The 14,640-nt window shown below is 31.0% G+C and overlaps 1 protein-coding gene across 1 annotated transcript in view; it reads left to right on the top strand.

The window, feature by feature from the left end:
* LOC118193117 (E3 SUMO-protein ligase RanBP2-like) overlaps positions 1-7,826 on the top strand; it is a 133,063-nt gene extending 125,237 nt beyond the window's left edge. Inside the window, exon 35 of the mRNA XM_035364156.2 lies at positions 7,536-7,826. Coding sequence (XP_035220047.2) covers positions 7,536-7,543 — 8 coding nt within the window. The 3' untranslated portion in view covers positions 7,544-7,826. The remainder of the gene's footprint in view (positions 1-7,535) is intronic.
* The last annotated feature ends 6,814 nt before the right edge of the window (positions 7,827-14,640 follow it).

The following is a 14,640-nucleotide window of genomic DNA, read 5'->3' as shown; positions in this document are numbered from 1 at the left end:
GGGATATGATCTCCCCTGACTGCTAGGCAGGTTTCACAGCATCTGCCCGTGCTGAGAATGAGGGTGTCAATGAGTTGTTGAGGCATTGCTGCCCATTCGTCTTGCAGCGCCAATCGAAGCTCCGGAATCGTTAGTGGTGGTAAGGTACGAGCTGCCAAGCATCTGCCTAGAAAATCCCATACATGCTCGATGGGATTGAGATCCGGAGATCGTGGCGGCCAATCCATACGTTCAATATCCTCACTCTCTAAGAGCTGTTCGGCAGCTACTGTGCGATGACATGGTGCATTGTCGTCCATGAAAAGGAACTGCGGACCCATAGCACCTCTAAAAAGACACACATATGGAAGAAGAATCTCGTTACAATAACGGGTCCCGTTGACTGAACCTGCGTCGAAGATGTGAAGGTCTGTACGACTACCAAGCATGATGCCTCCCCAAACGAGAACGCCACCTCCATACCTGTCCCTTTCAATGATGTTCGAGGGATAATTGCGGCTTCCCCACTTTCTCCAGATGAGTGTGCGATGAGAATCGCTACTCAGACTGAATCTGCTCTCACCTGTAAAGAGTACTCGTCCCCATTCATTGTCTCTCCAATTCCGGTGTTCCCGACACCACAGAGAACGGCTTCTCTGATGGGCAGGCATTAGAGATACACACCGTACAGGGCGTCGTGCAAACAGACCACCACCGTGCAGTCTTCTGGCCACGGTAAAATGCGATATCGGTAGTCCAGTCGCCTGTGTCGTGTGTCTAGCGATTTCTCCCACTGTCTGCCGCCTGTTTCTTCTGGCCTGTAAGGCAATATACCGGTCATCTGCGGGTGTGGTTCCTCGTGGACGACCACTACTAAACCCCCCGGATAGCTGTTCCTGTAATTTGAAATTGTCTCCAAAGTCGTGAAACGATGCTGTGAGCAATTCCAAACTCTGCAGCCACACTTGTCACACTGCGGCCTTTCTCCAACTTCCCAATGATTCGACCTCGGGTAAAAGCATCCAGATGTCGTCTAACAGATTGATTATTCACCATTTCTCGCTGAGGCAGCAACTCGGTGTGATTTTAACTGCTATACAGCGTGCAATCTCTTTGCCAGAAATACTGATCTTACACCGACAACATGCTTGATACTACTCATACACTCCCCCATTATGTCTACCTGCATATCTGCGCATGTGCTACCGTACATCACCTTACTTAATCTCCTGATTGGTCTTTCTGTCCGCTCTGCCTCTTCGTTCAGCTGATATGCTAATTTTTCGACTTCGTCCTTAATTTTTGCACACCAGTGTATATCAGTTGAAAAATGTTATAAAAAAATCATTAATTCATACAAATTTTCAAATTTTAATGTTTACAGATTAATTGGATTTCCAGTTATTAAAAAAAATCGAAATAAATTTTGTGGAAAATTTAGAAAAATTGTTTCATTGATGTGTGTAATGATTTAACTAATACTTAAAAAATGAAATAATGCAGTTAAACTCCAGTAGTTATTTATTTTAATGTCTTGTATAAAGTTTTCAGTTTAAATTTAGGCTGTGATGACTATGATGATTAAAAATATAAAATCATTGGAAGAGGGGACGAAGTTTAATTTTGCGATCTGAAGTCCAATATGTGGATGGTTTTGAAGATAAATTCAACCTCATTTTTGATAAGACATGTAAATGATAAAACATAAAATATTGGATGATTAATTTTGGCTAAGCACTCTTAAAAAAGGCCACTCAAAACGAAGCAATTCTATGAAAAAAAAGTATTATTAGAAATATATTTTTAAAGGTTAAAATTGATTTTTTAAAAATTTATGGTAGTTATGTGTGTTACTTTGTTATATTCATTATTTGGAAGAATCCCAAATATTGGTAATTGTGTTATACCTCTTCAATGTCAGATTTATTACGTATATATTTTTAAAAGAACATTTAATTATACTTTAATGGAACTTAGAAACTAAACACAAGACAAGAACTTTTCAGTGTCCAGGGATTTAAAAATGTGGCTGATGGCAATTCTGTAGTGGAGAATGCTCTATCACAACTGCTTTTCATTCTTCAAGTTGGAGATAATTTATTATTTTATTGCTTTCCTTAGTAAGAAGGAGTATTGTTGGATTACTGGCAATTTGCAGTCACTAAATATGCCTAAAATCGGATTTTTCAAATGATGTATGGTATTTCATTTTTAACCTTCCAGCCCCCGCGCACGCGCAAAATTTACAACAAATTCTGTTTTCAAAGCACATTTTTCGCACATCGAAGCTGAGACATCTGAAAGTCATTTCTATTCCTCCTTTCTACCCTTCCCCACATCATGGAATGTGCCAACAGGAAGTCATGTGACTTTTTTTTTTTTTAACTGGGCTCTTGTGCTACGTGGCAGCTTTTTCGTAAAATTTACGACACATGCATTGTCATGTTTTAAAATTCTGGAAATATTTTGTCATTTTGTGTTATTAATTGCAGTATATTATTTAAATTTAGTAATTTTATAGCGGTTTTCGTGGGGAAAAAATATGTGCAACCAGCTGATTTTGCTCGGATTCTTTAAGAATTATCTGATGAAGAAAAGGAAGACAAGGAAACCTCTGGATGGGAGGAGAACAATAGCAATTTCCATTCCTTATTTTCTTTTATTTCTGTTTTTTAGAAATAAATAAAAACATTAAAGTTAGTGTAAAGTGCGTTTTTGTAACAAGTAAGAAGTAAATTTCTTTGCAAAAATAAGTAATGCTAAACTTACTTTTTTCCTACCAAGGTGTTTTCCTTTTTTATTGTCTATACTTGTCTTTGGTGAATATTAAAATTAACTTCGATTTTAAAATATAGTTATTAAATAATGAAATGTATCATTGCATTTCCATCTCACTAACATAAGAACTTAGAAAAATTTACTTAGATTTGAATGTGATATTATTTGTATTTTGCAATAATAAGATTAATATTTTATTTCTTAACAAATTTATTATCAATATTCACTCATTTCTGTCGTTTTTCGGGCCAAAAACGTCAAAGTAACGAATGCCGTAAAAATACGGCGTGTGCGTGTGCTCATGTAAAATTGCCTAGCTGGAAGGTTAAATAAAAATTTAGGAGTGAAATGTTCTTTTCATAAGCTCCCTTTTTATTAGTGTTTTTTTATCTCAGTAAGATACATATTTTATTATTTAATTTCAAATACTTTTATCATTTCTAGCATTGTAACTTAGATTCCTTTCTAGTTTGTCTAGTGGTCTCAGGTTAACTGCTAATTTAGTTTGGTTTAAGAAATCAGTTCTCTTGGTCATAGAAAGTCGGAGAAGTTAAAAGTTGAATTTCAGTAGAAATTTTGAATTATTTAAGTCAGGTCTGAGAGGGTTGGTCAAGCAAGTCTTTTGCCAAAGCTAGTCAGGCAATCACTTGAAATGAAATAATTATCATACTGAATTCTGAATACATCCAGAATGTCACCAATTAAATGTGGAGGAGTACTTCCTGCTGAAATAATGCATCTTGTTCATAGTTCATCAAGAATGAACCTCATTTTCAAGAATTCAGTTTAACATTTAAAGGTCATTTCCTGAAGGTTTTGGCTGCTCTGGTCACAAAAGTAAAGAGTTTTGACTGAAAAGATGTCTTTGATTAAACGTCTGTCTTTTTTAATGCAAAATAATAATAATAATAATTTGTTAAAAAGTAACTAGACGTCATAAAGAAGTTTCTATTGGCATCCTGTACAAGTGTACAAAATTTGATGATACTTGCTCCACTCACTCACATGTTTATTCAAATAACAAATAAGCAAGACCCATTGAAACATCTTGTAATTATGTAATTAATATTGAGTTTTAACTAGAAACGTGACCTTTTTAATCTGTTGGTTATAATGTTTTTCCCCCTTAATTTTAGGTAATAAAATGTAATTTCCTGCCTTAAACTATTAGTTTTTTTTTTTTTTTTTTTTTTTTTTTTAGGTAAGTATTATGCTGGTATCCCATAGATTTTTTTTAATATATCGCAGTGAATATTTTTATAAAAATATTGTGTCCCATTCAGCACCTTCAAAGAGTGCTTTTTAGATCCACTTCACTGAGCATTAAGGTTTATTTTGTTTTGTTTTATATTTTTCTTTGGTACCAGTTTTAGTAATTTCAGATTATTAAAAAAAGGGGAAAAAATCATATTATGCAATAAAATTGGTAATAAATAATTGGAAATAGAAATGACAAATTGCCTAAGCTACTAAAACAATTTAGGTGTTATTTTCTACCAGTTGGTTTAATTATAATTTAAAATTAGAAAGTAATTTAATATTTTGTTCAGAAAAATGAACATTATGTTTTTCTGTATAAATCTTCTTTACTTCTCAACTGTCACACTAAATGTGAGTATAGGTTTAAACATCATGTCAAAGCAACACTCATTATCATAATCAAACATCTAAGTATTTTCTTCAATTATTTCATAAGCCTCTTATTAACTAACTATCCTTATGCTGATGAAATGAAAGCACGTTATATTGAAATTGTAATACTGAGAAATGTATTTAAAAGTTACAAATTGCTGTGATAAATGCAGAACCAAAATTTATAGATTAAAATGTTTGTGAATAGGAGGAAGACATATGAAGTAATTTTCTATTACTTTTTTCTAATATTTTACTTATTATTTGCATTACTGGGAATTACGTGTTTTGCAAAAGTCATTGCTACTATGCTAATTGAAATTTCCAGGAGGGATTATTTGTAGTACTAGTTATTTATTGGAAAATTCTGAATAACTGTTATGAAATAGCATTTAGGTAATTAGTCGTCCAAATTGAATCAGAGCATGGTAATGAATGTGTGTTAGCTATTTTGCAGTACCCTGCACTAAAAAATAATTGAAATAAAAAAAAAATCTTCCTTTTTCTTGTGTGTACAGTTATATATTTGCATATTCCTGTAATCATAGTTTCAGTAATAGTGAGAAAAAGTTTCATAGCTTTTTAACCAAATATATTCAAACAATATTTTCTTATTATCTATGCAAATAATTTTTTTTTTTTGGTTGCTGTTTTTGTTGTGGAAATTGGCGCATTCCAATCAGAAAGAGAAGGTTTAAATAGCTTGTCAAAACTTCTTGTCCTAGAAAGTCATATAATATGAAAGATGAGATTTTCTAAAAAAAAAATATGTCAAATATTACTAGCATTTTTATAGTGAAGATCTTTATTATAGATAATTTCAGGCTTTTAGTGACAGTGACTGTTTATTAAATGGCTTTAAGTAGATTTTTACAAAACCAAAATAAAGCAAACATTAACAAAAATTAGCCATTTTTAATTAATTTAGAATATTGAATATTTTGTAGATATTTGTATGTAAGTGTGTATATATATGTATGTGTGTGTGCGTGTAGCATTTTAATTGCACAGAAGGAATCCGGTACTTTTAGCAGCTTTTGATATTCGTCAGGGCTGAGAAGACAGCAGTGGCTGAGGGTAAAGGTATTATGACGCATTTAACACAACTGAGTTTGAAATATCACAGTCTTTATTTTCACACATATCAAACCATCTTGGTAGACATTTATCCACCTGTAGTTAAATACTATACTTTTTATTTTCGCTAGTTTTCAAAGTAAGACGTAGGTATCTTAGACTGAGAAACAAAGCAGCGTGAATGTTGGCATGGCGGAAGCTAGGAAAAGGAATGATGTAGTTGCTTGCAAAGATTATTTATACTAAGTATGATGCATAAGTACAGCTAATCTGTCAGTGGTTAATTTTAGGTTGCTATGTAACATGGAAAGATCTCAAATTAGGGAGAACAGATGAACTTAGAGTGAGAACACCAAATTTACAATAATTAATTTTGAGGTCGCTAATCGTTTCTTAGCACAGCCATCATATTTTGTTATATCTTACATATATATATAGAGAGAGAATCATAAAAATTTTATTTAAAAACATAATTCATTATTCAAAGTATTTTCTTGCAATATGCTGCTGAAAATTGATCAGTATAGACAAAAAGTAAGAAATATAGGACCTATTTTACACAAAGCCCAACCCCCAAAAGTGAAATTCAATGCTAATAAATTTCAAAGCATCCTATAAATGTACAAAATAAGAATTAAAGAATTGTGCAATTACCTCCTCCCCCCCCAAAAAAAAATTCAGTCGTGATAAGGCCAGGACATCAAGACTTTTTACTTTTCTAACATTTTTATCTTTTCTTACTTTCCTGTACACAATTTAGTCGTCGTGATAAGCCCATGACATCAAGACTTTTTACTTTTCTAACATTTTTACCTTTTCTTACTTTCCTGTACACTTTCTTTTTACATAAAATTAAAATAATAATTTACAAGCATTAAATTCACCTTTAATTCAATTTAAGAATTCTAAATCTCCTTCGCCAGTGTACCCAAGCTAACAACCCTTGGCATCATTTTGAATCTAATGTTTCTGTTCATTGCTTCAAAATTTATACTTTGATTACCATGTTCTCAATTTATTTCTAGTAGATTCTATTTCAATTTTCTAAAATTTTTATCTTACATAGTGTAAAAATTGCTTAACTATTTACTTTATTGAAATTTGGGATTTTCTTCAATTGGATGCATTTACTATTTTTCACTACCGAATTGCTACTTCATTCTCTAAGTTAGTTTTAAATTCATGGTCTCTGTTTATTTTTGTTATTTTTTATTTCAATTTTAAATTCAGGGAAAAATAATTTTATTTTTTTTACTTGATTTGACACTGAATTTTTCTTATGTTGAGAAGGACTTATAAAATTGTGGAAAGGGGATTGTAATTAAGTGTGATTACATAAGATTTCCATCCCACCTTTTTTTAAATATATTTTCAGATTTTAATTCTTAACTTGTATATTTATAGGATACTTTAAAATTTATTGGTATTGAATTTTTTTTTAAATAGGTTCTAAATTCTTACTTTTTTCTGTATATGTATATATATATATACGCAGACAAAAGGTAAAGTGTGTGTTTGTATTTATAGAGATATATACACACACACTATATATATATCTTAGAATATTTTGTAAGAGGTAACACTTAATTCATAATAATTTACTGGAGAAAAATAATTAATATTGAAGGAAAGGTAGTGAACTCGTATAGCTCTTATTGCCAATTCTAAGGCAACAAGAATTAACAAAATGTTGATATGTTTGCAGGACTAGTTTTGAAGGTTTAAATGTAGAACCTTCTTCAGTTACAGAAGTGCAAATGACCTCCTGATAATTACTAGAATTAGTACATTATACTAGAATTATAATACTGAGGTTGCCATTTCAAAAGAGCAGCTGTTTAGCTGTTATGTGCTATAAACGTTAGGCACCTGAGCCACTTCTGTTGTCATTTGCACTTTTGCAGCTGAAGAAGTAGGTTCTCTATTTACCTTCGGAACTAGTCTTGCAAATGTATGAGCATCTCCAGTGATCGTTATTCAGCATGTTATTTTAACTTCTTATCAGCTTTGTTATTTTGTACGTGTAGTATTGTGTTTGTTCACTTTGAATTTTCCTCCCTCTCTTCTAGGTGTTTGAAGATATCTTCCAGATAATGTGATATGATAAGTTCTAACTTATGTTTTAAATCCTGTTGCATTTTTTAAAATATTTTGTAGGTTGTGTAAAAATTTTTCACTTCATAGACTTGAAAAATTAAATTATTTCAATTCATCTATTGTCTGTAAAGTTTGATCTCATTGTGTAGGTGAAAAAGTTATGTAGAGAAAAGTCTGATTCAAAATATGTATGGCATGTTTTCCTTTGATTCCCAGCTCGTGAATATTGTACAGTGTCCAATTAATAAAAAATTTCATTTTCAGTTTCCTGTATTATTATTATCTATTTGCGTATGTGAATTTCTTTACAATGTAATTGTTAAATTTTTTAAACAATTTTTTAATTCAGGTAAATATTTTGTTTTGAAAATACTTGATGTGTGTCAGAGCACTACTTAAGAAAACACATTAAACATTTATGCACTAAATCAAGTAATATAGCATATTTTGTTAAAAATATTTATTTTTTAAAATTTCTGTAAAATAGTTTTGTTGTTCACCAATAAATAATAAGCTGTAAAATCCATATCGTATCATACATTAAAATCATTTCAAAAGAGCAACTGTTTAATGCAGTTTTTGTGCTTTGTCGTATGCAATAAAATTCAGTCACCTGAACAACTTTTTGGTTTACTGTACGAAGGGAAAACTGGTACTCCATACAGACATGGATATTATCAATGAAGAACTGCCATTCAGGTTCTGTGGTTTATTAATAATAACTAATTGGTTGAAAAACAGACTCTGAAATATTTGCAGAAAGGAGTAGAAATTGTTACATCTTATTTTTAATGATAAATCCAGTAGAAAAATTGTTTGAAACATCTGTTTGTTTGAAACAGGCGAATATGTGATAATGCGAATATGTTACAGCAAACTAGTAGATGTTCAAACTTTAAATAGGGAACACAAAATTAAACCATATTCACAAACAAATGTATGACAAGATATATTAATAGAAATATTTCAAACTATTTTCAATAATATATCTTAAAATCATGAGTGCATATTAAAAGTTCTGCATTTTTTTCTGCTGATATTGCTTTTGATGTTTCTTTTGCTGCTAGAAATTTTCACAAATAAGTAAAATTAAATAAGAATTCTAAATCTTTATTCTGTTCAAAAAATTCTAATATTTCTTTGTTAAGTTTTCCTGAAAATTATGAAAAAGGCTGAGCATTTTGATAAATAATTTCAAGAATATTTGTTCCTTAGGTGAGGAGTCATCAGGTGAGGTTTTAGGTCTGGAGGCTTAAAAATAAGAATTTCCACAACCAAAAATATATCTTTAAGTGCTTAAAATGAAAATTGCAATTTTACTTAAAAAAAGAAAATGAAAGAACTATAAAATCCATTGCACATAAGAGAATTTAAACCAATGATGGAAATATGTTCGTATAATTTTAGAAATGTTAAAATGGTTTCAGTATAATAACAATACTCGGGTTTCATTAATATTGCGATGTACAGAGGATTAGTCATTTAAATTAAAAATTGTAATGGATTTTGATGCATTAACAACTGCTGTGGTAAAACAACACTAAACTTTATATAACAAAACCATAGCTCGCATTAAAGTATGTGATATTTTTCGTTTCATAACAACCTGAACTTCACAAGCTAGCGTTGCTTAGTAAGCACAGTTAAATTTTTATCTCTTATGACTATATTGTTGATTTCAAATTAAGTATTGTGAATAATTTATGGCAATCTGATGTTCTCCATTTACTGAGACCATTAACCCTAAAGACAAAATTTACTGCGGTTGAAATGAACTGATTATGAAAGTATGTTTTTCTCACTAAAAATATCAAGTTGGCAAATATAACTTTCTGGAGAAAATTGTTTGGCGCATCTTCTTTTATAACGGAAAAGACCCAAAATCTTTGAGGTAGGAAAATGGAATGCTATACTTAGCTAAATAAAGCACTTATAAATGCGTTTCAAAACATAAGCTTATTCGTAGTCAAACAGAAATATCAAATGCTATGTCGAAAGAAGTTTATGGCACAATAATATTTTTAAAATATTTTCTTAATACTTTTTGTTTTATTTTTTCATTTTAGCATTATGCAAATTTCATTCAGCAATAAATTTTTAAATCAAATTCAACAATAAACTTTCTTATGACCAAAAAGTAAAATTCAGATAATTTCTTAATCAAAATCATTTAAAAGTCAAAATTTTCACAGATGGCATCGAAAAAACCCAGTGGTGCTGAATACAAAAGAAGGGAAAAAATTAAGAAATTACTTTCATTAAAGCTGCATTTTACAGTTACAAGGTGGGCTGGTGAAATGCAGAAATTCAAATGAAATAAGTAATTCATCAAAAAAAAAGTAGCAGATAGCTCAGAAGAAAATGTGGTTGAAGTTAGAGAATATAGCAACTTTGATTCATATAAAAGCAAACAAGTACTTGAAATTTCTGGAAACGAGGAGGATAAAGTAACCATTAAACTGATTAACTTCAATGATTCTCCATCACAACCAACAGTTTCAGGCAAAATAAAATTTTTCTTAATAGAACATGGCTCAGATCAAGGACAAGATGCTGATTTCAGGAAATCTACTTCAAACAGGGTTCGTAGCGGTCCTTACAAGTGCTTATAAGTCCTTATATTTGAAAATGAAATATAAAGGCCCTTATAGGTGCTTACTTTTTCTTTAAAGTCCTAATTTTTTTGTTTTTAGTGCTTAATTTTTGCTTTTAGTGCTTTTTTTTTTTTTAATCCTTTGTTTTTAATGAACGCGCATTTTTTCCCCGTACCAAAGCCGAAACTAAATAAACAACTTTTCTTTCTTATATGCAACGTCAGATGGTGAATCATACTCCTGAAAATTGCTTCCCCCCCCCCTTCCTCTGCATTAACGTAACCTATGATGCGCGCGAGAGTACAGACAGGTGCACGTCGTTCTATTGGCCAAAGAATTGCGAAAACGTAGAAAATTCCGGTACATTCGGTACTCTTTTCTTCCCACCCAAATACTACACACGTTTGAATTTCTATCAAGATTTTAATAATTTGCATTCTCGTTCCGCGTGGTCAGTTCATATTCGTGTTTATTATGATCGTTATGCTTATATTATGAGCCTATGTATGAATATTTATAATAATATAGTTGCAGTAACTGCTGAAGTATAGATAAACTTCCAAAAATGGGTGTGTTTTTACACAGATTAGCTTTCTAAGGAATAATATGCGGAATGGCTTAAATAAAAGGAAAGTAATCGAATAGTCAAAATAATTTCATTTTCTTTGCCAATACATTATACAGTACGGAGTTTCTCCGCAAAATCTCTAATATTGAAGCAGCGGACTTTTTTTTTTTTTTTTTTTTTTGTCACTGTCCAATCTGGATTGTACAGGACTAAAAGTTTTTGCGATCTACCCAACCCAAGTGAAAATTGATTCTATTCCGGAAATTTAACGCAGTCTGTTGAAAATTAGAATCAGAAACACCCCAGATTAGTAAGTCTCTTTCTTTTCCTTTATTTAGTTCTTTTTTCTCCGAATAACAGCAGGTGTTGATTCCGATTGCGTAATATCACATATGGAAGAATTACGCCGCACGTATTGCGCAATAACGTTTGCGGTATTTTGCATTGATAATTAATTTTGATGTTCAGTCTGAGATTTAATTATGCACACTTAAAAGAGTTTTACTGTGCTTTCTAAGCAGAATATTTCTCAGTTCCGTTGGTTTTTATATGATGCACATATCGAAATGTCAAAATCATTTATTTAGCCTAAATTTAAAGAACAGCTACAATCTCCCCCACTCCTCTTTTTCCAGTTACTGTCCGGAATATTCGGGAATTTCCGAGTATGCGGGTTAGTTAAGCTTTTACTGTTAAAGGATGACTGAATGAAGCAATTTCCCTTCTTCTGATTTCAGAAATGTGCCTCTTTTTTACTTAAATTACTTTGCTTGGGATATATGTTAAGGGAAAACTGTTATGCAATGAAAATTTAGAAAATGTTCAGAATTTTGATTTAAGTTAAATTATTTAAATATTAATATGAGTGGGAAAATAAATTGTATTTATTATTAGGTGCCAAATGAATACAATTAATATGGCTTATTATTATTTATTTTCTATATTTTCAACTGAAATATCATCATTAAATTTTGTAATATAGTTTAGTTCTGCATAGTTTTTTTTCTCTCATTGCAAACTAATTCTGTAAATTGAACTGTCATTTAAAATTTTAAAAAAAGTTAATTGTTTTCCATTGTTGAGGTAATGCTTATTCTCTTAATAAATATTGCATTGCTCATATTTTAAATTACAAGTCTAATTTTTCTTTTAAGGTTATGCAGTTGTGTGTAATGTAATTAGACAGGTGCTTATTTTTTCCTTAAAATGTGCTTATAGGTGCTTATTTTTTCCTTAAAATGTGCTTATAGGTGCTTATTTTTTTAACTAAAATGTGGCTATGAACTCTGTCAAAGGATGGTAGAAGATTGTTTTTTTAAGAAGTGTTCTAATGGGGAGGAAATACATCGCAACTGGCTTATTTATTCAAAAAGATCTTTCGTTATCCTGTTTTCCATGTATTCTTTTTACTAAAAGTAAGACAGATTCTACTATTTCAAGTCCAAAAAGAGGTTTTAAAGATTGGAAAAACTTAAACGATTACGAAAATTCTATGTTTCATCGTGACGCTTATCTTGAATTCATTACTCTCCCCCCATTGTCCGGAATGGAGAAGGTTCAGGGCTCCAAAAGTTGTGAAAATTTCGAGGTGATATTTTCACAACATATTTTCACAACTTTTGGAGGTGATGTGTTACTTCATCAGCTCTTTCACTGTGCAGACACCGGAGTAGGGCGAATTTTATGAGATGATCTTGATGCACTAAAATGAATATTATATCACGATCAGGACTGAACATCATATCTATTAGGTCGACTTGGCATCGAGAATACATTTCGCTATGCACATCTGGTTTGACTGTTTGATTACAATCTCCTTTTTCACAGCCTTTTTTGACATGGTTCACATAGTCTCAGATATGTGACAATAGATTCTACTATTACATTCTTATATTTGCGATTCAGTTCCTTAATCATAGGGGTTTTTCCACCATGGCCCACTGCGATATGAATGTTGAGTATGACATTGAAGATTTCATTATTTGTAACATAATAGAGGATTTCTACTTTTTCTGCAGATAGCGGTGCTGTAAGTTTGCTCTCTCCTTCAATATTTAGAATATCATAGCATTTCAACTAAAACCGATAACTGAATGACTAATGAACTAATGAACTGATTGTTTTTGCTTCACACATTTTGCTTCTTTCATTTCGTTTATTAAAGAAATGCATTTCTCATTTGTTAAATAAAAGCTGTTATTGTGCTTAATTTTTACAGATTCAAACAAATGTGATAAAACTTTTTCTGCATAATAACACTCATTTCTTTCAGCAAAATAAAAAATGCAAAATACGTATGTTGAAAACAAACTGCTTCTATTTTAGATCGTAGCCACTTGTTTGAATTTGCTTGAAGCTAGATTGCAAATGGTGCAAATACTTATTTGAAGGAACAGAAAAGTGTCACGATGGAATTTGAGTGTGCAGGTTTATTCAGAGTGGATTTACATCATTCATTTTGAACTTTTACCTGTAGGCATTGGTAATTCCTAGGTTTTACCGTAAAGGCTTGGTAAAAGTCTGAAATGGAATCGTATTGAAGCATACTTTGGGCTTTTACCAAGCCACTCTGGTAAAAAAGTCAGGTTTTACCGGTAAAACCTAGGATTTATCACACCGCAAGCTTTTACAGTAACATATATACTATACGTTTTACTTATAACATACATAGCCAGATGTTCACAAAGATTTATGTTTTCTAATTCTGTTAAACCCAATCTCCCTGTAAAACTGAGGTTTTGAGATTTTCACATGCATAAAATTATATATCCAGTGCAATTTTCTCAAATTTCATCACCTGCTAGTAACATTTAAAAATAATTATTTTTATCATAATATATGTTATATAAAATCTATGAACTAATGATGTTATTTATATCAAGTAAGCTTTTCAATATATATATATATACTAACTTGTTTGTTGTTTACTACAAACTCCTCTCTTCACTAGCAGTGTTATAGTATCAGACGTCTTCAATAAATCACGTATCTGGCGATTCGTCAGACTTTTTACATTTTTTCCATTTACTAATAGTAGTTCATCTCCAACCTATAAGAATGAAAATTCAAAAAATGATTAAATATTTGATTGAAAAGTATTTTGCATCCACAACATATTGGTCATAATATGCTGATAGTAACAGGGGGAAAAAAATACCAGCAAAGTGCCAATGAAAGAATATTGACAAGTTTAGGTACTGTATATAAAAACAATTTTACCGGCTGCTGGCAAAACCAACAAGCAGCAAAATAAAGTGTGAACAATTTTATTAAATTCATTAAAAAGTAATTTTTCATAACCTTCTCAACTTAATATCTAAAGGAAATGCACGCAATGAGACTAAAAGGCAACATAAAATGGATTTCATGCAATATTACAACAGTTTATTTCAAATCATAAAATGAAAACACAGGAAGGAGAAAGCAGGTTACCAGTAAAAATAAATAACCAAAATGTCAAATATTATCAAGGTAAAAAATTGCATTTACAAATTTTGCTTTCTTTTTAACTTCTTTGAATTAGTCTTCACAAAACTAAAAAATCTTAAATATTTTAAACAGCAGTTAGCTTCCCATTAAAAAATCTAGTTCAAAAATACAAATTAATTGTCAAATAGAGAAGAAAAACCACATTTCAGTGGCCCACAAGAAAATTTGGTTTCATCTAGCCCTGTCAATTCATTCAGAATTAAAATAAACTCTTCAAACTATTTCAATATTGATTCCTGTTGATTATTCTTTCCACACCTATTTCATTTTTAGCTTTAAGTCTTCCTCCTATGATTTGCACTAGCTACACTATGACCTACCATAAGTTATATGACAAGAGTTCTGATAGCCAGTTAATATTTTGGTGATAACTTGAGCCCAAAAGATAATCTTATGCATCAGTTTCTTATCCTAAAGAAGGCAAAC

The sequence above is a fragment of the Stegodyphus dumicola genome, chromosome 4 (genome assembly GCF_044657685.1).
Source record: "Stegodyphus dumicola isolate Sdum_Otavi_A_Nest chromosome 4, ASM4465768v1".
Taxonomy (NCBI): domain Eukaryota; kingdom Metazoa; phylum Arthropoda; class Arachnida; order Araneae; family Eresidae; genus Stegodyphus; species Stegodyphus dumicola.
This window is presented reverse-complemented; position numbering and strand designations above follow the sequence as displayed.